General features: G+C 45.1%; 5 protein-coding genes across 5 annotated transcripts; 2 read left to right on the top strand and 3 right to left on the bottom strand.

The window, feature by feature from the left end:
* Nucleotides 1-365: 365 nt before the first annotated feature.
* Nucleotides 366-713, bottom strand: BJ212DRAFT_1299669 (uncharacterized protein; the record flags this gene model as incomplete). The annotated part of the gene is made up of 1 exon (XM_041332899.1): nt 366-713. The coding sequence occupies one exon, from the start codon at nt 711-713 to the stop codon at nt 366-368; it is 348 nt and encodes a 115-aa protein (XP_041193056.1).
* Nucleotides 714-6,313: 5,600 nt separating this feature from the next.
* BJ212DRAFT_1503237 (uncharacterized protein) lies at nt 6,314-7,226 on the top strand (the record flags this gene model as incomplete). Its single annotated transcript, XM_041341593.1, has 4 exons — nt 6,314-6,504; nt 6,554-6,692; nt 6,744-6,935; nt 6,989-7,226. Coding segments are annotated over 4 exons (627 nt in total), but the record flags the coding sequence as incomplete, so codon positions are not given.
* A 9,275-nt stretch (nt 7,227-16,501) lies between these two features.
* Nucleotides 16,502-17,904, bottom strand: BJ212DRAFT_1354533 (uncharacterized protein). The gene is made up of 7 exons (XM_041335629.1): nt 17,753-17,904; nt 17,376-17,676; nt 17,088-17,287; nt 16,969-17,031; nt 16,708-16,917; nt 16,673-16,676; nt 16,502-16,650 (listed from the first exon to the last, which is right to left on the bottom strand). The coding sequence occupies exons 1-5, from the start codon at nt 17,863-17,865 to the stop codon at nt 16,767-16,769; spliced, it is 828 nt and encodes a 275-aa protein (XP_041193054.1). The 5' UTR covers nt 17,866-17,904; the 3' UTR covers nt 16,502-16,650; nt 16,673-16,676; nt 16,708-16,766.
* A 1,098-nt stretch (nt 17,905-19,002) lies between these two features.
* BJ212DRAFT_189239 (uncharacterized protein) lies at nt 19,003-20,082 on the bottom strand. Its single transcript, XM_041342591.1, has one exon. It carries the CDS (start codon nt 19,773-19,775, stop codon nt 19,110-19,112), a length of 666 nt encoding a protein of 221 aa, XP_041193053.1. The 5' UTR covers nt 19,776-20,082; the 3' UTR covers nt 19,003-19,109.
* A 1-nt stretch (nt 20,083) lies between these two features.
* On the top strand, nt 20,084-21,607 carry BJ212DRAFT_189240 (uncharacterized protein). The gene is made up of 6 exons (XM_041342592.1): nt 20,084-20,508; nt 20,571-20,581; nt 20,629-20,675; nt 20,752-20,817; nt 20,871-21,065; nt 21,115-21,607. The coding sequence occupies exons 1-6, from the start codon at nt 20,341-20,343 to the stop codon at nt 21,270-21,272; spliced, it is 645 nt and encodes a 214-aa protein (XP_041193052.1). The 5' UTR covers nt 20,084-20,340; the 3' UTR covers nt 21,273-21,607.
* Nucleotides 21,608-21,769: the final 162 nt, after the last annotated feature.

The following is a 21,769-nucleotide window of genomic DNA, read 5'->3' as shown; positions in this document are numbered from 1 at the left end:
TCATTGAAGTCTATGGGAGGATCATGAACAGTTAGCAATAAATCTTTGACTTCATCCTTCAACCCCTCATAGCACTCTTAAACTGTAGTCAAAGTGTTGAAGTTGACATAGACAAGTAGCTCATGGAATTTGGACACATAGCTTGCGCAACTCCTGGTTTGTTGGAGATTTTCAATCTTTCAGAGGGCAGTGCCCTCAGTGTCAGGGTCCCCAAAGTGTTGCCTGAAATCATTGATTAGTGAGTCAAAATTGTGGAGTAAGTCGTCATTGGTGTGGCAGACAGCCATGAACCAAGAGCATGGCAACCCATTATCTAGATAGGTGGACAAGTACAAAGCCTTGTCCATGTCAGTAGGCAGTGATGATCATGAGAGTTCAACAGCACTAAGTATCTCATCCATGAAGGCATTGACTTCAGTCACACTGCCTTTAAACAGTTGTGGCTCCCAGAATTTGGCAATGCCCCATGGGGCAACTGAGTCCAAGTGACCTTGGTGCCCCATAGTGCTGGTGGGCATAGTGGCAATTTTGTCAGTGATATCCTCAAGGGTGTGACCTATAGTGTGCTGGTGTTCATTGAGGTGGTAAGAACTTTGTCCAAGCACCATAATGGCCTGTAAGACTTCATGGAAGTTCTCTAGGGTAGGGACAAAGGTGTATTGAGAGGGAAGTGGGGTCTCCATGTCTGGGTTAGAACTAATGGGATCAGACATGTTAGTAGAATGGTGCCTTGAGGCAATAGTAGAATAGATTAATGAAATATATGAGGTTCAAGAGTCAAGTTGTCGAGTGTGTGGTCAAATCAAACTGTAATGGGCACTCAATGAGCAGAGTAAATAGGTGAGGGATGAGAGGAGAAAGGGAGGCCAGGAACTGGTGTTGATTCAATGAAGAAACAGGTACAAAGCCTTGAGCCACATATAAGTACCCAGGAAATGATATGTAAGGTGAAACATAGGAATGAGACCAGGTATAGTAAATGCATCAATGAGATATCGGGTCCATAGATGTCTGAACAAGCTATTCCACATGGAACGGAGTACATTGGCACAACACTGGTATCATAAAGTGACTGTGAGCTAAGTAGAATGGCCGTGGACTATGTAGAGTGACCATGACCATGACACATAGACTTAAAATTAGCACATCAGCAAATCACTTTGCCTCTGTGGGCTCTGCACAGCTCTGTACAGAAGGGACCAAGCTGTGGCCAGCCATTTTTTGGTGGTGGGAAAAACAGTGTTTTACTGATGCACTGTGTGCTTGTCATTTATTTCCTTTGTGCTCAATGCTAAAGTCAATGAATTTTTCAAATATTATATTCTCACTAAAAAGACTTGAGTCATTTCAGTGATGAACACCATGTAAATCAATTGATTCTATGTCCATTGTTATAGAATTAATCAGGCATGCAGAGTCAGTGGTCCACACAATACAAATATATCTTGGGGTTATTATGTAACTGCAACCATTACCATTTTGGGGCTGTACCATGGTAGTCGACAATGGTTGGCAGTGTGCTATTCCAACAATTGTCCAGTACTAGTGCCTTCTTAATCTGCTCCTGGACCAATCTCATCTACTAGCAACTGTTTTGTCTGTCTCCGCAGCACTGATCTCTCAGAAAATAACAATCACACCTAAGTCCAGCATCTCACTGCAACATCTCTATCAGTACTAGACATCAAGGCAATCCATGGAAGCCTCTCTTGAGGAGCAGAAAAAGATTTAGATACGGTACAATCGGTGGGGTATAGTTTGTCGGTTATCGACAATGTATGATGTGATCAACAACTTACTTGCACATGTCTCTAGGTTGGACTCAGCTTTCCGTGCATTTTCTGAGCCTTGTTTTGACTTTGCATTCTGATGAACCTTCACCATCCCTTTGCTGAACAGGTCACCCTGTAGTGTGCTGCGACGCAAACACTACCACACGTACACCATCTCCTCCACTTCAAAGGGTACCTCTTTTATCATTGGTCAATGACAAGGGCTGATGCACCAGGCTTTAGAATACTTGGACACATTGACAGGCACAGATGAACCTCTTCCTGTCACCACACCACCATCATCATGATATTGGTTGAAATTTGGGTCTCAGTTTCCTTCTGTGCAGCACTCTTTTGAGATGCTTTCCCCCGCTAGCTGGAACATGAAACGTGTGTATCTCACTTTCTTATGCTGAATTTATAAACACTGCCTTGTCTCTCTCACCACCGCTCATGCATTTCAATTACTTTGACTGATGTTCATTCACACATTGCTGATGTGGACACCAATTCGTCATCGTCAACGTCTCCATGAATTATCATTTCACCTAATGATCTCCTGTACACATGCCTGCAGCCAAAAACTCGCATTGTGCTCTGGGTAAGTTTTCATTCCTAATTACTTCAAAAGACTCTTCTCCCCCTTACCCACCCTGATGAGTATTCATGGGCAGACATAGAATGTTCCATGTCTCATCTTTTCATTCATTGGCCTGGTCCATACTACAATCTGATCTAGCAAACTAATTAAGTACAGTAGGGCATGCTGTCATCCGAACTGAGTCAGCTTGAAGCTTTAACTTTCAGAAGGCGGTGACTAGACTAACTACATAATCCTTATGGAGCTATACACCAATCTGCTCCCTTAGGGATTCAAGTTGGGGTTGAACCTCAAGAACCTGACTTACCAGCCTAACTCCTGGGCCATCATCCTCACCTGCGAGTCACCACGCCCCAACCCTTATTTTATTCAGCACACTACTATTGAAAACACATGCTACAGTATGTAATTTTTTACCATTTCTATTAGGGTTTAAATACTGACGGTTACTTTTGTGTTTGACTTATGGTCACACTTGGAGTACCACAAGTCAGACTGTGCAGAACTTGTAGTCTCAGTAACTTGCCATCCCAGTGAGCGACTCGATGCCCCCAAGTACGCATCTCCCCACTTTTATCACCTGCATCATCCTAAACATATGATAGAAAGCCACAGGTGATGTGTCGACGTCTACCAGGACATGACCTTCATCAATGTTGATGCTGCACAGCATGCAGCTGGGACTTCAAGGGCTGTTTGCCATCATCACCAGGTCTACAGCAATCATGATGCCTTCTTACTGACAGGTACATACCACTAGTACTTCACAGGCCAGCAATTCAGAGCCAGATAAGATGACCCATTCCTCCACTATGAGATCCCACTGGAAGAAGACACCACCCTGTCTCTCAGTTTACCGTCACCACTGCCCTTAGCACTGCCCCCACCCCCACCTCCACCGCCATTGTCTCCCAATTTGGAGTTGCCACAGGTACCACCAATGCCTCATTCATCACCCATACTTGGTCCATGTCCATTAGGCTCAACCACTGCCAGGGACTCCGAGTTGGACTTGGACTTAGAGGGCCAGGCATTCATGTGGTTACTGGTAGAGGGCGTGTGGGGAGTGTGGGATATGCAAAACCCTGAATTTTGGGCTCATTGGATAGATTGGCCTTAAAGATTAGTTCCTCACACTATTACTTAGTACCAATCATCAATTGTGTTCGGAGTCTTATCAGAGTGCCAAGCTAATCCATGGCATGTACTTAATAGGAACTCCCCAATAAAGTCAGATGCAGTGCAAATATGTAATAATGAGTAGGTCTAGGTCCTAAGGCACTCTTTTCGGTGGCAAACTGGCGTCACCAATCACTGTGAAATATTGGCTTCACTGTAAGATTCTGAGGGTGTTTATGTGTACAACCTGATGTGGTACAGACATAAGACCTTCTTCCAGACTCAAACTCAACCTCAACATGGACGAAATTCGAGCCTCATCTGGAAGTTGCAAGACACAGCACATAAACAGACGCAAATCTTATCTTGTCAATTCAAACTTGTAAGTGACTATCCTATCATTAACTCGACCCAATGCAGACTTAACTCATTTTCAAATTTCACCTTTCGCTCGGTGACTGCATTCATAACTTAACTGTATCCACCCCCCAGGCTGGAAAGACATCTTCATAACCCGACCCTCGAGTTTATACTATGAGGTGAGTTCCCTCATTTGTCTGTTTTTTTGTCAGGGTCCTTTCAACTTGAAGTTCGACCAGAACCAACTCATGCAACCTCCTAACAGCTTATCATGTCGCCCACTGTCTCAGCTGCCTTCGCAAGCATTCTTCCCTTGTCTCCTAATATTTTCCAGCAACACAACCTCTGCTGTGTACTGAAGACATCTCACAAAGTCTCACTTAATTGTTCATGCTGGAACTTGAGGAGTAGTCTGAGGGGCGAGTATCTATACTAGGACGATGCTGCCGTGGGGTGGACGCTGTCATAATTTTCCTGTCACCATTTTATTAGTGGGTATATTTAGAATCATCTCATTTGTTATACTGAACATCACACCCAGCTCGCCGTAAATGGGGTGGTTCGCAATCAGTAAACAATTCTGGGGATGCTGCTATCACTGCAGGTGCCATGCTGTCGTTTAGTTGTGTTTCTTGCTCTGTTTCTATCCGTAGTACTGACCTAGGACCTCAAAAAGACCAAGCTGCTGTGTTGCGCTGATGACATGGCTCTTCAATAGGCCCATGAAGGCACAGTCAGCCAGGAACGATCAATTGTAACTTTTAGCTTAGTACAAGCTTCTCGCGTGGATCTATTAAGAACAGATACACTCAGATCGAGCACGCGGATGTGAACGTCTTATCAATATTCACCTATTAAGAACAGATACACTAAGACTAGTTAGCAAAGGTGAATATGTGTGAAAACAAAGTGTCATACCTCAGATCGAGCACGCGGATGTGAACGTCTGAGGTATCAAGTCCAATATACACTGATTAAATAGAGAAAACGGGTCTTGTTAGAGGTAAACGAGACTGAAACATACATAATGGTACACCTGGCACTGGCCAAAGCAGTCAATGGAGTCACAAGTACAAAAGGTGAATCAACATATAAGAGCGCATAAAGCACGAGTATGAGACAATAGAGTGAACATACGAGACAAGGGTATAAGGTTTGATGGCTTAGTGCGTGCTTGTTATTCCAACAGTAACTCACTCTGAGTCACTTCTCCCTGGGCTCTCGTCTCCATCAGCTCCCTTCCACTTTGACGTCTCTGAGTCCTGGTAAGCATGGCAATGGCAGTTCAAGTCTATAGTGCCACTCATTATGCTGACTGAGTTGTGAAGCCATCATCATTGCCACCGGAGAGCCAGATTCTTCTCAACAGGTCACCTTCAACATCATTGAAGGCTTTTGCATGTTTTTTTGGACCTGTCCGAATAGGTAATGCCTTTGTATGTGTTCATGGCAGGCACTAAGTCACTCCTACTACAATTAATTGATGCAAATCTAGGCCAGTGACTACACATCTACAGTACATGGATTTTACCTCAGTTGCCTTCCCAACGTGACATATGATAGGTGAGTGATGGTTATCAGTTTATTGTCAATGACCCAGTACCAACTCGAACTTCCTCACATCCCAGACCTGAAGGCGCAATAGTGTATGTCATGGTGCCATATTTCAAGAGGCAAAACTTGCTTATGTCCAAATCTCAGTTGTGCAGCCCCCATGCCATCCTCATCAGGGATTTCCCTATAAGTCTTGATGCTTAGCAAGTGAGTATATAACGGTTCACTTTGAGTTTCTTACTTGCATCTTCTCTGTCTCTCCCTCTCCCTCTCTCTCTCTAACTTTTATCACTAGTCATTCTTTGTTTGTCTTGACTTCACCTCGCCCTGACACTCTCACTTCTACAATGTCTGCTCCACAGCCTTACATTCAAAATCATACACACACTCTCGCACTTCCAGACCAGTCTGGGGCAGTCCCTATCTCCACAGAGGCAAGAGCCAAGCGTCACATTGCCGCATTGGAAGACCAACTGGAAACAATGAAGCAAGAAAGAGGAACTAAGCAGAGGTTTGTCAGGTTCCCGCTACTTGGCGCATACCTCTTGCTCATTAAACCTTGAAGAAAAACAACTTACTACATTGCTCAAGGCAGGGCAGTTCATCATATGGTTGTTCTTTACACTAGCTTGGAAGACTTAGTTGCCGAAAATGATCACAGGTATGAGGAGCTCCCAGAGAGCAGCACCACAGAGTATGTAGTCTTTTTTTCATTCTGTAACAGAGTTTCATTCAGAAATTTAGACAAGATCATTTGCAACACAGTTACATTTCACTCGTGCATGTTCTACCGTGGCTGCATGGTAAGCTTTCAGAACTCGATGTGGATGACACCAAAGACATGCGGAAAAAGGTGTGTTCTTGGTTTCTAAGTTTTTGCACTGTCTACTTATTTATAACACTGTAGCTTAAAAAAAGAGCAGATGCAGCCCGCAGCAATGACACATCTACTCTCAAGGACCTCATTGCTACCTGGGTCAATCAAGACTTCTGTCCGTCCTCTCTACTTAGACCCGACAACAAACAGTCACGTGGATTTGCACATGATGTTTGTGGGAAGTTGCTCTGCCCTGCCAAGTGGGACTGGAATGACAACCTGTGAGCAATGATTTTCATCAGCTATTATACGTTGCTGATGATTTGACAGTGTGAAGGCTGGGATTCGTGACCAAACATCAGAATATATCATGTCGGAAAACTCTTGGCCACTCTTCATGTATGAAAACTATGCAGTCAATGGTGGCAATCTCGAGCAAGGCCTCTTCAAGTCAAAGATTCTGGTTCAGGTCAGTACCCTGGGGCTGCAGTTCTGATTATTCTCACAACTACGATGATAGGCTTTCAAAGCTGTATTTACTTCTCCATCTTCCGCAAAAGAAGCTGATTGTGATGGCAACGGAGCTGATATTCTTGAGAAAAATCAGCACGCCTGCCAGCAGTTGAACAACGTCAAGGTCAAAACCTGTGTGGCCTCCATTATCAACATGAAGAAAGTCACTCCCTGCTCTCTCGCTTACATCATGTGTCAGGTAAGTAAGTGTGGTCACTTACAGCTGATGCCCAATTTACTATCTTTTGGCAGGTTCGTTTCACCCTATCGGGCATCTTGTCTTGGTGCACTGTGAATGGTGACTTTGACTATGTGTTACAGCAAACTAGGATAGGTGCAATGACAGATACTCGATAAGAGTAATGTCTGAAGTTGGATCAAGACCTCACAAATGTAAGGTTTCTTAAGACAAGTCAAAGAGAGTGTCTCTGGCTTGAATATCGGTATCAGACAACTTAGGATTGGAGGTCCTAAGCGAAGGATGTTTCAGGTGAGAACCTAGTAGATTAAAGTGAAGTTCTAGTAAGTACATGGCTGAGTTTATATAGACATAAGTACTTTAGGGCAGGTACGTATACATCAGTGATGAGTCAGAGGTGAGTCATAGATAAGAAGAGGATGAGTCAGAGATCAGAGATAAGAAGAGAATGAGTCATCTAGTGACGGCAGTGGCAATCGTGATGTAATACAGATATGGTAAGTCTAGTGATGGCACAACAATACGTGGTCATGACGTAATACACAAGAGTAGGAGGAAAATGAATAGGGGCAAGCATTACTGTAACATTACCCCTTGTTTAGGAATGAAGTCACCAACTTCAGTTATCCTGGTTGGCCCAGTAGATAGGGTCCGCGTCATAGTTTGAATACAATAAATTGTCCTGCTCCTCACTGATAGGGTGTGACCTATTGTTCATTTCGGCAGCATGGTAGATGGCCTCTTGCTCTATCTCCCAATGAGCGAGGGCCTCATAAAAACCAGCGTCAGACCAAACCAGCGGGATGACTGCTTCGCCTTTCAGGTCTTTACAAAAGACCGATAGGTGTCCAGGTGCATGTTCTTTGCAAACCCAACAGAAATATGCGGGACAGTTCTTATGGCGGTGTCCAGTAGTGCAACAGTTACAACATACAACGTTATCGACTGGTGCCATTTTTACGACGGTGACAGAGGTGGATTGTTCAGGGGGAGAGGGAGATCTGGATTGTTTAGTTGGTTTGTGGGGGGAAACTGATGCAGCTCGTTTAGCGGCAATGCGAGATGATCTCCACTTGAGCGGGTATCTTTGTGTGGAGCATGTGATGGGGGCAGGCAACAGAGAAACTGGTACGTCGAGTACAGCAATAGGAGGGATGTTATCATCCTGATGCTCAGCGGTAACTGCTTCAGGAGTCGGCAGAGGAATGGGGATGGCAACATGCGGGGATGGGGGTCGTGCGACTGGGTCGAGGACAATACGTTCTGTGACGATGTGGATGGCTTCTCTGATAGCTTCTCTAGTATTGTCAGGCAGTAAGCGGATCGCAGTATTGCGAATACGTATATGAAGGTGGTGGAAGATAGTTTTATGGCACTCATTGTCCAAAAGATTGGCGGTGCACTCAATGAGACTGGCGTCTCTGATAATCCTTATTATGAGCCCACTAGATATTGCCCCTCTTTCTCCTAGAAGGCAATCTATTTCTATAGCGTACTGCTGGGACGTGATAGCAGATTCGAATAGGGCGCTGGTTTCAACCTGGTCAATGACTGAAAAATAATCGGTAAGAATGGAGTTGTCGGTAAGGGTGAGGGTTGAGTCAGAGGTTGGTGGGGATGTTACTGGAGGTTGTTCATCGCGAGCGAAATTAGTGGTGGTCTGATAGTCAAGGAGGGACAGTGGGTAAGTGTTTTCTTCGGCAACAGTGTTCATGGCAGTGGTGAGTTCTTCAATACGTAATATGCAGAGGCGTAGTCATTCGAGGGAAGACATTGTGAGTCTTATAACCTATGGGCCTTTTTATAGGCAGTAAGGATGTTGGAAGCATTGCTAAGGTTTTCTTCTGGAACCCACTCGTTGCTGGTGGAAGAATATCCTTTCCAGGATAAGAGATAGTGTCTTCATTTACCCGTTCCTTTGTGCGATAAGATTGCATCAATTTCATATTCTTCCTTGTTATCGATGATGTCAGGAGGTGGGTCGTGGAAATTTGGACCATGAACTTCTGTTTCATGATAGGACGATAATTCAGAAGCATGGAATGTGGGGTGAACTTTCCATTGGGGAGGTAATCAGAGTGTGAATGTGATAGGGGAAAGGACGGCGGTGATCGGGAAGGGGCCGTATCATTTGGGTGCGAGTTTTCACAATGGCAACTGTGTGATTAGGTTCTTTCCAGATAACCAAACCTTATCTCCTATCTTCCATGGGTGATACTTCTGCCCATGAGTTCATTCTGCCATTTGTTGCATAGCAAGGTTATGGCAAGAAAGTGCTTCTTCTCTTGACTTCTGGAGAGAGCGGAGTCTATCTTCTGCTGCAGGGATCGTAGAATCGGGAAGTGTATGGGGAAGGGCTCGTGGTTCATATCCCATCATTAGAAAGAATGGCGACACGTTGCGAGAGTCGTGTTTTTGGTGGTTATGCACGAATTCTGCCATAGGGAGGTGTTCTACCCAATCTTCAGGGTGATTCTGACAATAGATCCGGAGATACGTTTCGAGCTCCTGATTGAGTCGTTCAGTTTGGCCGTCAGTCTGAGGGTGATAAGCGGTAGATGTGGCTATATCATATTTCAAGAGTTTGGCAAGGGCTCGTGAGAACTTGGATACAAATTGTGGTCTGTGATCAGAAATGACTTTCTCATGCAAGCCAAATCAGCAATAGACATATTTGAAGAATTTCTTGGCAACCCCTTCAGAAGTAATGGTTTTAGTGCATGGGATAAGAATTACCCCCTTCGTAAGCCCATGGTCTACCACGACCATGACAGAATCAAAGCTGGTGCAAGGGGGGAGATCAGTGATGAGATCAACGGAGACCTGGGTGAAGGGAGCCACAGCGACGGATGAGATTGGGACAAGGGGGTGGGTTGTTGGGTGAGTGTCAGACTTCATCTGCTGGCAAAGGGTGCAGCCTTCTACGTATTTACGGATATAGGTACCCATAGAGGGCCACCAGAAGTCTCGCTTGACTAGTTCTTCCATTTTAAAATGTCCAGGATGACCAGCAGTGGGGTGATCATGACATCATTCTAAAATAAGGTGCTGTCTGGCAGGGCAGACGTAAGCGCGGTCCTTATAGTAGAGGACATCATCCTTAATTGCCCAATCCGCTAGGGCGGATTTCATCAGAGGAAGAGAAAGACCATCCAATGCATCAGAAGTGGCAGTGAAGATGGGGTCAGGGTCAGAGGGATCAGGGTTTGCGAGGGTGGTCATGAGTTCAACATCAAGAAGTCGGATGAACATGGAATTGGGGAGGAGGGTTTCATTGGTATTATCTTCTGAGGAACCCAATCCATGGTCAGGTCGGCGGGAGAGCGTGTCAGGGGCAACTAGTTTAGTTCCAGCAATGTGGTGGAGTTCAATATCATAACACGACAAGATCAATTGCCATCGAGCTTGACGATGAGTTAACTTCTGTGCTGTCCTGAAATATAATAGGTTTTTATGGTCTGTAAAGACAATGACAGGATGAGGATTGCCTTCCAGGTAATGACACCATTCAGTCAGGGCGCGAATAACTGCAAGGAGTTCACGGTCAAAAATCTGGTAGTTCCGTTCCGTGGGATTCAGAGTCTGCGATAAATATCCACATGGGTGATAAACACCATTGTCATTGGTTTGGAGTAATACTGCACCCGTAGCAATGAGGGATGCATCGGTGGCAGCCACGAATTGTCAACTGGGATCAGGGTTTCGAAGGACCAGTTGCTTCAGGAAGCATTCTTTTAGAGTGGAGAAGGCGGACGTGCACTGTTCTGACCAAGAGAATTTGACGTCTTTCTTGGTGAGGTCAATCAAGGGTCTTGTGATGTTGGAATAATGGGAAATGAAATTGCAATAGAAATTGCAAAATCCCAAAAATGATCGAACTTCTTTCATGGTTGTAGGAGTAGGCCAATCGCGGATACCGTTGGTTTTGGCATTATCCATTGCCACGCACCCAGGGCGAATGATCATTCCAAGATATTCTACTTCCTGAGCGTCAAATGTGCATTTCTCAGTTTGAGGAAGAGTTTCTCCTGTCGGATTCTTTTGAGGACGTGTCAAGTTCATTTGTGGTGGGAAGTGAGTTTGTTTGAGAAGATCAGAATATCATCCATGTATATGATGAGCCATCCTTCGTTAATCTCCTGTTGAAACGTTCTATTCATATACGCCTGAAATGTAGTGGGAGAATTGCAAAGGCCAAAGAACATGATGTTTGGTTCGAAAAGACCATATTCCGTGGTAAAGGCAGCTTTCCATCGATCATCTGGGTGAATGTGGATATTGTTATACCCTGAACGGACATCCATCTTTGTGAAGTATTTGGCACCATGTAACCGAGCAACCAATGAGAGTGGTAATGGGAGTGGGTAAGCATTCTTAACCATCCATTCGTTGATGTACCAGTAGTCTTGACAGGGACGAAGGTCTCTGCTTTTCTTTCCTACAAGAAGAAGCCACTCACCTGCAGCGACTTTGACTCGGAAATAAATCCCTTCTTTACATTTTCATCAATGAAGGTTTTGACTGCTGCGCGTTCTGCTTCTGATAATGGGTACACCTTGGATGTTTTGGGGATAAAACCGGGTTTAGTTTCAATCCGGTGATCTATACCAGGTCGCTTGGGCAGTAGCTGGTTCAGGCCATCTTTTGCGAAGATGTCAGCGAAATCATGAAGGTAGGAGGGAACGAGTTCTTCAAATGACTTCTTCTTCTGCTCAAGCCCAGCGGCTAGCGCAAACTGTTGTGCTTTGTTACTGGTTTTGGTGTATTTGGTGGGCCGTGACAGGGGTGTAACTGTGGATCGCTGTTTCGCAATGCTGGTACCATCTTTGGTTAAATGGGTATCCAATGAGACATTGGTGATTACCTGAAGCTCGGAGGCGTCGGTGGGGTATTCAACCAGAAATTCGTCATCTTCTAGATGGTAAGTAGAGATTTCGCATATGGGTGGCGCATAATTTGTCATCCATACGTCATCTTTCGTGTCAAAAGAGTCGTCATTGTCATCAGGGATGGGGTCAAGATTAGGCAATTCCAGTGGGGCTTCTTCTTCCTCAGGGACTTCTTCAATAGTAGCTTGGGGCACCGGTTCTCTGGGTGGTGTAACCGATTCTACAGGAGGCACCTTCAGCAGCACTACAACTGGCATTGGGTCTGTCTTCTGGCTTATCTTTTTTGATTTTCGAAAAAGAGGAGGGAGTCCATTCTTCTTTCGTTCGTTATCAACTTCTTCTTCAATCTGGTCACTCTTCTCCGTTCTGGGGAGTTCTAGCGTTTCCACTTTCCATCGGATTACTGGGTCCATAGCACATAGCCAAGGGATCCCAAGTAAGATCTGGTCATGTCAGCCAAGCCACGTGATATTAAACTTTCCAATCATGGATCGTTCATCTATTTTGACGATGAGGACGCAATATTGGGTGATAGCGCCCCCTTTCACATAACTTCCATCCGCAGTAGTAACTCAGAATGGTTTCGATAGTTTGTGTGTACGAATTCCATGAGTCTTAACAAACTCCTCGGAGATAAAGGTTCCGGCGGCACCGGAGTCAACAACAGCTGTTGTTTCAACGGTTTTCAGACGAGTCTTGGAGATGAGGGAAATGGGGACACGAAGTTCCTTTCTAATTCCAATACTCTGTACAAGTCTGATAGGTACATTGGAAGATACTGACGTCGATCCAGTCTTCCACATTAAAAATCCTTGGCAAGGCGACAGATCGTTGTATCTTCTTCCTCATCGCTGTCGCTCATCTCTTCTCAGCGAACAGGGATCTTCTTCTTCTGCGGGCATGCTTTGGTCATATGCCCTTTCTGATGACATGTGAAGCATAATCCTTTCTTCAAGTGGTCATTTCTTTTGGCTTCTGTGAGCCGATCCACTTCCATGGCATTTGGATCGTGTCAATCAATGGAGGGTCTTGGTACGTAACACTGTCCCATTGGTCTAGTGGTAAGATGATGGTTCTGTCAATATGCGGCACCTCTCTGATAGTTGCTGTCAAGCCTGGTAGTGGCAGCAATGTACTTGTCGAAATCTGTGGGGATGGTTTCCATTTGAAAGATGGAATTGACAATCCCTTTCTTTAACCCATCATTGAAGAAGGATATTAAGATGGCATCTTGCTTTACAGAGGCTTGTGCAGCAAGGGTCTTAAAACTAGAGACGTAGGAGGAAAGGTCGCCTGTCTGCTTCAGAGTTCGGAGTTTGTTCATGGCGGTGCTGATGGCATCAGCTGGTACAAAGGCTTCCTTGAATTTGGTTTCAAAGTTCGCGAAAGTTCCGTAGGACTTGGAGGCGGAGTTATCGACCTCAGTGTAGAAGGTGAGTGCCCAACCCATAGTGCTGTCCTCAGTCATATATGCAAGGGCAGTGATAACTTTCTTCTCATCATTGTTATAGATCGTAGCGTTAAGCGCGAAATACACCTTAATCGCATACAACCATTGTAGAGCCTGCTGAGGGCTTCCATCATAAGTGGAAGGAGCTCCGGCTTTAAGTTCTGGGACATTGGTGATGGTGGACATCCTGAGCGTTCTGGTCTAGTGATGTTTTCTGTTTCAGGGGACTTTTATGGTCTCTCTCTGATTCGTTCTGGGTTTGGGACCTCTTCGGATGGAGAGGGTTGATAGGTGACTTTAATCTTTTGTTACAGCGAACTAGGATAGGCGCAATGACAGATACTTGATAAGAGTAACGTCTGAAGTTGGATCAAGACCTCACAAATGTAAGGTTTCTTAAGACAAGTCAAAGAGAGTGTCTCTGGCTTGAATATCGGTATCAGACAACTTAGGATTGGAGGTCCTAAGCGAAGGATGTTTCAGGTGAGAACCTAGTAGATTAAAGTGAAGTTCTAGTAAGTACACGGCTGAGTTTATATAGACATAAGTACTTTAGGGCAGGTATGTATACGTCAGCGATGAGTCAGAGGCGAGTCATAGATAAGAAGAGGATGAGTCAGAGATCAGAGATAAGAAGAGAATGAGTCATCTAGTGATGGCAGCGGCGATCATGATGTAATACAGATATGGTAAGTCTAGTGATGATGCAACGATACACGGTCATGACGTAATACACAAGAGTAGGAGGAAAATGAATAGGGGCAAGCGTTACTGTAACACTACAAAGCATTCTGGAATAATATTGCGGACTTTTTTGAGAACTGCCCTGGCCCTGCCGCACAAGGCAGGGTGAACAAACTTTTGGAATGGTGGACTAGGTATGGACTGTCTTGTGGCCTATGTATCAAATGTCTAACATCTACTGTCCAGGAGAATTTTTGGGAAAAACCACTGTGTGGACTTGACACCAGATGTTGTATCCCAGATGTCCATTACAGCATTGGCAAACCAGAGGAGGGCACTAGAGGAAACAGCTTTTGACTTGGACTGACTTCATCCTTACGTTCCATTATTGTGTCTATCACTACAATAGTTGTCTTGGGCAATCGTAATGTTGCTCTTAGCATTATGCAATAAAGTTTGCATGCCTGTCATTTGAAGTGCAGATGGATTCACCAACAATAATAGTACAACACTGTTTAACCAATCATCTACTATCAAATTTATTGCTGCTTCCAATCCGGCCAAACTATAGAAACACTCTGCATGAGCATCACTGTACTCATGATTGTGATAACAGGCCTTGTGTTACTGTATGGGACATGAACTGTAGAAAGTTATGTGATTAGAACATGCGTGGTGAGGGCAGTCGCCTGCAGTCTCAAACTAAAGAACATTGATGGACATTCTCAAACATGAGAATCATATTGCATACCTGACACAGAACTGTGGCGCACTTGGGAGTATCAAAAAACCTCAGAGCGCATAGGAGAGTTGATGAATAAAGTCTCTCCTGGTAATAAGTTGTTCTGTTGATGAAAATCTGCAATTCATGCGACACTCCACATCATCAGAGGATAGACTGATTAAGTTGTTGAATGAAGCTCCAGATAAACCCTGTAATCCCTTTATAACTCTATTGCCCAGCACCTCCATCCTCGAGATGCAAATCCTTGTTCTATCCCAGAATTGTTACACTTGAACTGCCTGTGGAGCAGTGAGATGATTGTTTTCATCATTACACCTCTTGACCAAAGCTTACTATGACTAATCCAGGTGCCCTGTGGATACAATTCTAGAGCTGCGTGCCCAGACTTTTGTTCCTGTGGTTTTTGCTGGCAGAAGATTTTACCTGTCCTAATTAGAACCTAGCACTGGCTGAGCACTCGGTCGCATTTGGCATGCGCGTGTCGTGCTTTCCATCTCTGTGATACACTGGGTGAATGATAAGATAGCACGCACGTTGAACGAACCGCCAATACTGATGGCAAGAATCATTCATGCTCAAATCAGGTATTTTCTTCAGCAACTGTGCTGTCAGTTGAAGTATATTTCACTGTGCTAACACTTGCCTCAGGTCCTCCATTGACTAAATGCACCACTTGTGTTAGAGCTTTGACTTACATAGTATTTAGTAAAGGGTAGAAAGACATAGCAATATGTCATTCGATTCAGCAGTCAGGCAATATCTTGCTCAATATGGCAGTCTTGACCCATGGCTTACAAAGATTCACCCATCAAGTGACTGCTTAGATTATATGTCACAAGTAATGTCGTCTAAGACCTCAGGTGCTGTAGATTGACGCAGGTCTTCTAAGGAGTGCCGGAACCATGTCATCAACCAAATGCTTTAACGACGAATTTGATGTAGAATACAGGCAGGATTCTGTGTGAAGCACCCCACAGGTGTTTTAGTGATCCTGGGCAAGTATTTGCCATGCATGAGTCAAGTGTCCAGTAGTTCACAGAACAAGGAAGCTGTAATACTCAAAGTTGTATTTTCTCATCCTGCAGTCAAATGTTAACTACAACAATTTACAAGGAGAATGAAGTATTCTAGCCATCGCGCCAGGCAGCTGGTCTTAATGATTGTCGCGTGATAGAAGGACCTCGCAAGCACAGTAGATGGTGACATTGTACTTATCTTGACCCTTGTACGGCGGTGAATCCGTTAGTCGGCTTGAGTTTCATCCATGCTTTGTAGGAAGGTTCGAGCACAAGATGGTCCATCAAACATGGGACAGATTAATCAGTCACCTCCCAAAATCGTCGTTCCTACATAAGGCCAGATATTTATGTGTAACTACCCCCTCCACATTTACGTAGATGGTTGTGATTGTTATCAATGTATAGCCTGATATGATATTTTAATTTGTTCATCAGTTCACTGATGGCACAGTAAGCATGAGCAGAGTCAGAATACACCGCTCGCATCCTCTTCAAGACAGGCAAGGGACGCAACGGTTATTCCACAACCAATAACATTATTGCCCACACCAACCAGGCGATGAATATTCTCAAAAAACACTTCCCCGTGACAGCCGCATCTTTGTGAAGGTTGACAATGCGATTGCTCACCAAAAACGTGTGGATGATGCCCCTGCAACCGTCAACACGACAAAAAAACCTGCAAAGCATGGGGTGTTATCAATGTCATCGACATCAGAGATGCACATCAAACACTGTCGAAGCTGAGTAACACCAAAAGACACAAGAGCGCACCGAAATTGTCAGAAAACCAAGAAAACCAAACGGGTTCTCGACCCACCAAATCACATCACCACGCATTCTGTGCAATAATGGAATCCAAATTATTTAATATCATGAATTACAAATGTTTAACGTCCTCGAGGACAACTTGCAAGACGACCATAGACTAATAATCAGCATCAACAAAGATAAGCTAGAGACAAAGGACAAGAACAAACTATGGAAGTAGAACATCTGATGCTCACAATACCCCCAGCACGACAATGATTCAGAAAAAATCAATCAACCACTCCTCTGCCAGTGGTGAGTCGGGGACGTTGAGATTTTGAGATTGGGAATTGTCAAGGTTTTGCAACTGAGATTGCAATTGTGACAGCTATGTGGACGCAAGTTAAGTCCCACATACACACTACTGAACTCAATGATCACCTCTCTGCGGAGAAATCATTTAGAAAGTATTCGTCGTTTACAAGTAGTAACTCACAGGGCATGTTCGATTTCTATTTCCTCGATCCTAGTAAGGTTGTCTTCCATCGCACGAGATGCTCTGGAGCCAAAATCTATGGTTAGAAAAATATTCGTTACTTGCAAGTAGCAACTCACAAGGCATGTTCAGTCTCTATTTCCTCGATCCTAGCGATACTGTCTTCCACAGCACGAGATGTCCTGGAGCCATGGCCTGTGGTTAGTGTGCTGTTGCGTAGCAGATCACGAAGGCGATATTCCGCTTTTTCACGCTCGTTCTCAAGTTGAAGAGCTTTGTATCGGTGGAGGGAATACAAGGCAGCTCGAAGTGGTATATGCTAAAAACGCCGCATATGAGAAATTCGATAAGAACTGGGTAAGGTGGTGACAACAAGCATCACGTTTACGATGCGCCTGCAGACTCACAGAATAGGGGTCATCCGGTTGAGACTCCAGCCATTCCTGCACTTCGGAGACTACTTCAGCGACATCAGCTTCGGGCACGCCTTCGCCTGAAATTAGAGACATCCGATGAAGGAGGAAATTAGCATGATCATGGACAACACCCTGTTTAGCATTGTCTCGTTTGGCATTGTCCTGATCAGCATTGTCTCGTTCAGCATCTTCTCGTTCAGGTGCATTTCCGACGTGGAGTTTCTTGGCACCATCTAGGTCGAAAACTTCGCGGCAGAAGGGACATGTGCTTGTGTCAAAGGAGTAAAGGCACCTTGGATTGTGAGATGAGAGATTAATTATTGCTCGGCGCAAGCTAGCCTTGAGTACTAGTAGAAATTTAGACGCACCTGAAGCAGAAGATGTGACCACACTGGATTGCATGTGGAGAAGTAGCAAGATCTGAGGTAGAATAGAGATCAAGGCAGATATCACAACAACTCGAAGGATGTATGACAAGCATACCTGGTTCATAACAAAATTGGCCAACAGGACTCCTTAACCGTGAGTGTGGAGTTTTATCATTAGCTACTGTTAGAACCGGTGCGCAATTCAAACCCAGCCTAATCAATGCACATGAGTTCATCACAAATGGGATGTGGGACACTGCATATTGCTGTATACAGTGGCTTGGTGCTCAAGTACTCAGGCCTCAGGCCCAGGCCTAGTGCTAGAGTGAGAACATGTACAGGTGGCGAAACAGGTGACCGTTACGTTGACACGTCAAAACGTGGTCTTTGTAAGCAGGTCCCATGAACGTGTGCTTCGATTGCACATATTTCGGTCGCCCCATTCTTAAGAACTCCACTTAAGAATTTGTTCCCCTCTTCTTCTCCCCATTTGCGCCACCCGACGATGTTTGTCCACCCACCTATCTTCTACTGAGCTGGTGTGTTTTGGTCTGTCTTTCGGACCCTTCGGTCTCTACATGTCCTCAGACGGATCATGTTAGACTCGTAACCATTCTGCCTACGTGCGTTTTTTTCGAGATGGTGTGATTTCTGCCCGCCATTCGAGCATCCGTGGTAGTATACGCCAGGCTGGTTACGAGCCTAGGATCATGCTCCGATGGTTCTACTTTGTCCTCAAGCTTCTCCAATTCCGAACGATTCACCATGATGTACATGATCTCCTCTGGCACTATCAGGGACATGTCATATGTACCAATACCACTGGAACAGGCGAAGAAGAAGGTACTTGGTCAGATGCAGAGGAGTGGCGAATGGCGAGCGCTACAGCGAGGTCAGGAAGGTTTATTTATTTTTATCATGTCTCATTCTGGCACCAACGTATATCCATGTGTATTGACATATTTCATTCTCCATGAACGTGGTTCAATTGTGAATATAAAAACTAGCTGGAACGAGATCGAACGCATAATATCTATCAACAAAATCGACAAAGGTCTCATTTTTCACAATACACATCAATTCATATTGAACTCATATTAACAGTTATCGATACACATCGACCTTATTCTCACTGGGACTGAGTACCTACACATGAAACTTAATGGCGTCCACGCCTAGTTTCTTATGGTGTAAAATCCTGCGCAAAGCCCTCTTTGCCCTCGATTGACCGATGTTGTTGCGTTTAGAAGATCCACGACGTACGACCCCTTTGCCCTCCACGCCTGATGGAGACTTCTTGCCGTGAGCCATGGATCGGTACCTGTTCGATGTTTGCCTGGTCGGAGCAGAAACCCGATTAGGTTCTGGCAAACATGATCAGTAAATCGTTAGTAGAATCGGGTACTAGTGGGAAACCTTGGGCTTTGGAGGTAATCCCGGACGAGGAAGGAACAAGGTGGAAAGGAGAGGCAAGACAGTTAAGCTGGTCACAGTATTCGTTGGAGGCATCTTCGCTTCTCGCACAATCCTCGACAGTTTCATCGGCAGATGGACACAACAAAGCTTCGTCGTCGTCGTCATTTTCCCAAACTACTTCATGATCCCTCCCGTAGATCGAAAGATCGGCGAGACTCAGTGGGGAGAAGTCAGCCATAGTCTGTAGAGAGTCCTGGTTGGCACATCCAGGTCCATGAACGTCGTATAGCCCTCGAAGGCGAGGTGACAGGGAATGGCTGTTACGTGTGGAGGTGGGTGTGTCCTGCATCTGTTTAAGTTGCTGTGTAACGATAGACTCCGACAAAGCATCTCGAAGCCTCCGATTCGGAGTGAACGCCTCCAGAAAGTGCAGCTTCTGTCTTTTAGCTTCGACGCGGTGTTGTGTCTCGTCACGGAGTCGCTCGAGAGTCTGTATATGTTCGAGAAGGATACATGCAGTCGTGAGTGCGTTGAAATGATTCAAAGGGGTACGTGTGCTTGTCTGCCTGCGTGGCTGGACATTGCCAGCTGGGATTGGAGAAACCATGATTGCATCAACAGACGGAGCTGAATGATAATTCCTGCGAATGTTTGTTGACTCAGTGAACGCAGCGGGAACAACTAACGTCCCACGATAGTATCCCGTGCGTGAATACAGATGCCCGTCCGAACTGAAATAATCGTCTGAGACGTAAATAGAAAACGCATCAAGTACGTATACATAGACAAGGGAACGGCTACAAACGGAAGTTTGAGGTTTCCGATGTCATGTACGGAGTCATTGCGCTCTGCTGAGATCAGCAGCTGAGCAGGCCGCATAAGGCCTTGTTACGGCGATTCCACAGCCTTATTGATATCGCATACACTCCCGATGACGGTCCTAGAGAAAACTTCTGTATGTGGGTTAACACGATACCGATATGATTCGGATGACGTTAGAACAATGTGGCATCGTGGCAGTGCTCAGGGCGCACACCTCTGACATAAAAGTTAACCTTAACATTCGTCTCCACCTCCACAACTCGAAAGCGCCGCTTTATCTTCGTCTCTGACGTCGCTCATTCGCAACAATTAAAAGCCAACAAAAAACTAATTCAATCAAACTGGCGAAGATGTCAAGAACATACTGTATTCCAGGCGTCTTCTTCCTCTTCTCTGCCTGGTTCCTCCTTTTCATCGTCTCAATTTCTCTCCCGAGTTTTCAGGCGATGGACATTACTCGCGTGCACTCTAGTGGAGGGGTTGCAAATAATGGTGATCAGGCATTCACGCAACTTAGAGTGAGTAGCAGTCGAGTTGAGTTGAGGTGCTTGAACTTATAGTTCCTCGTTGTACCACCTAGCTCGGGATTTGGTAAGTATACATTATTATACGAGGCAGCACAATTAAACTATCTTCAGGGGTTACTGTGTTGACTTTTCTTCGGGCCGCCAATGTTTCAATACTGGTGAACACATTTACTGATATTGCTACAATCTTATTCTTATTGAATACAGGCCATGGATACTCGCTCACTGTCACAGGCGCGCAGAATGCCCAAGTTACAATAGGTCCTTCATGGACTCGCGGACTCGCTGTTCTTCCCGTCGGTCAGTTGTACTCTATGCAATACGATCGTAATCTGACTTCGCTTCTTCCTTAGCTTGCTGTGTCGCATTTATTGCGCTTCTTCTATCCATCTCCCAGCACATCACAATTACCTTGGTGGCTTCTCTAGTGTCATTCCTTGCGGCCCTGCTTACCCTCATCGCATTTGCCATCAACATCGCTCTCTTTGCCTATGTCAAGCATGAATTGGGTACACTAAGTATTAGTGAGACGACTATCACTGGTCCTGGTTAGTTTCTCTTTTACTCAGCTTACCACGTGTCTCAACACTACGACAGGTTTTTGGCTCACATTTGTATCCCTACTTCTGCTTGTCTTGGCTGGATGCACTGTGTGCTTTGGCCGTCGTCGCGACAGAATGGCGGGTGCTAATAATAACTCATACCAGCTCAACGGTCCCAAGACCGGGTTCCTTTCGCGCTTCGGTCGCAACTAGGAGTCACGACTTTTACGGATGAATGGACAGATTGATGACCTTACTATATATACCAACTGGACGCTGTACGCATGCATCATTTGTTACGGAGGCTCTTTTAGTGGACAAGTGTGTTCATTCCATTGGTTTGTCTTGTATACCATGTTGAAACCATTTATGAAATTGGCATCTATATTTGGAGTCCCCTAGTACCTGGTGAAGGGTAGACTATGGTTTGCCTATAGACAGGACTGGTTACCGATCTAGGTGAAGCTTAAGCCTTGAATGTACTCCGATTGGATAGCGTCCGTGTCCACTGCCACGCCTACACATGGGGTGACTAAGCTACTCGAACTTCTGGCTTCTACCCCTGCTTAGGCCCACTCCAGCGCCCACGTGGGGTGCATTAAGGCCAACTAAAGGCGATAAGGTGATATGGGTCAGGACCCTATCCTATCAGCTGTTGTTGGCTGGTGGCGATGCTCTAGTCCTTGAGGCGATGCTGTGCCATCTAAATA

The sequence above is a fragment of the Suillus subaureus genome (genome assembly GCF_016647635.1).
Source record: "Suillus subaureus strain MN1 chromosome Unknown BJ212scaffold_16, whole genome shotgun sequence".
NCBI classification, from domain to species: Eukaryota; Fungi; Basidiomycota; class Agaricomycetes; order Boletales; family Suillaceae; genus Suillus; species Suillus subaureus.
This window is presented reverse-complemented; position numbering and strand designations above follow the sequence as displayed.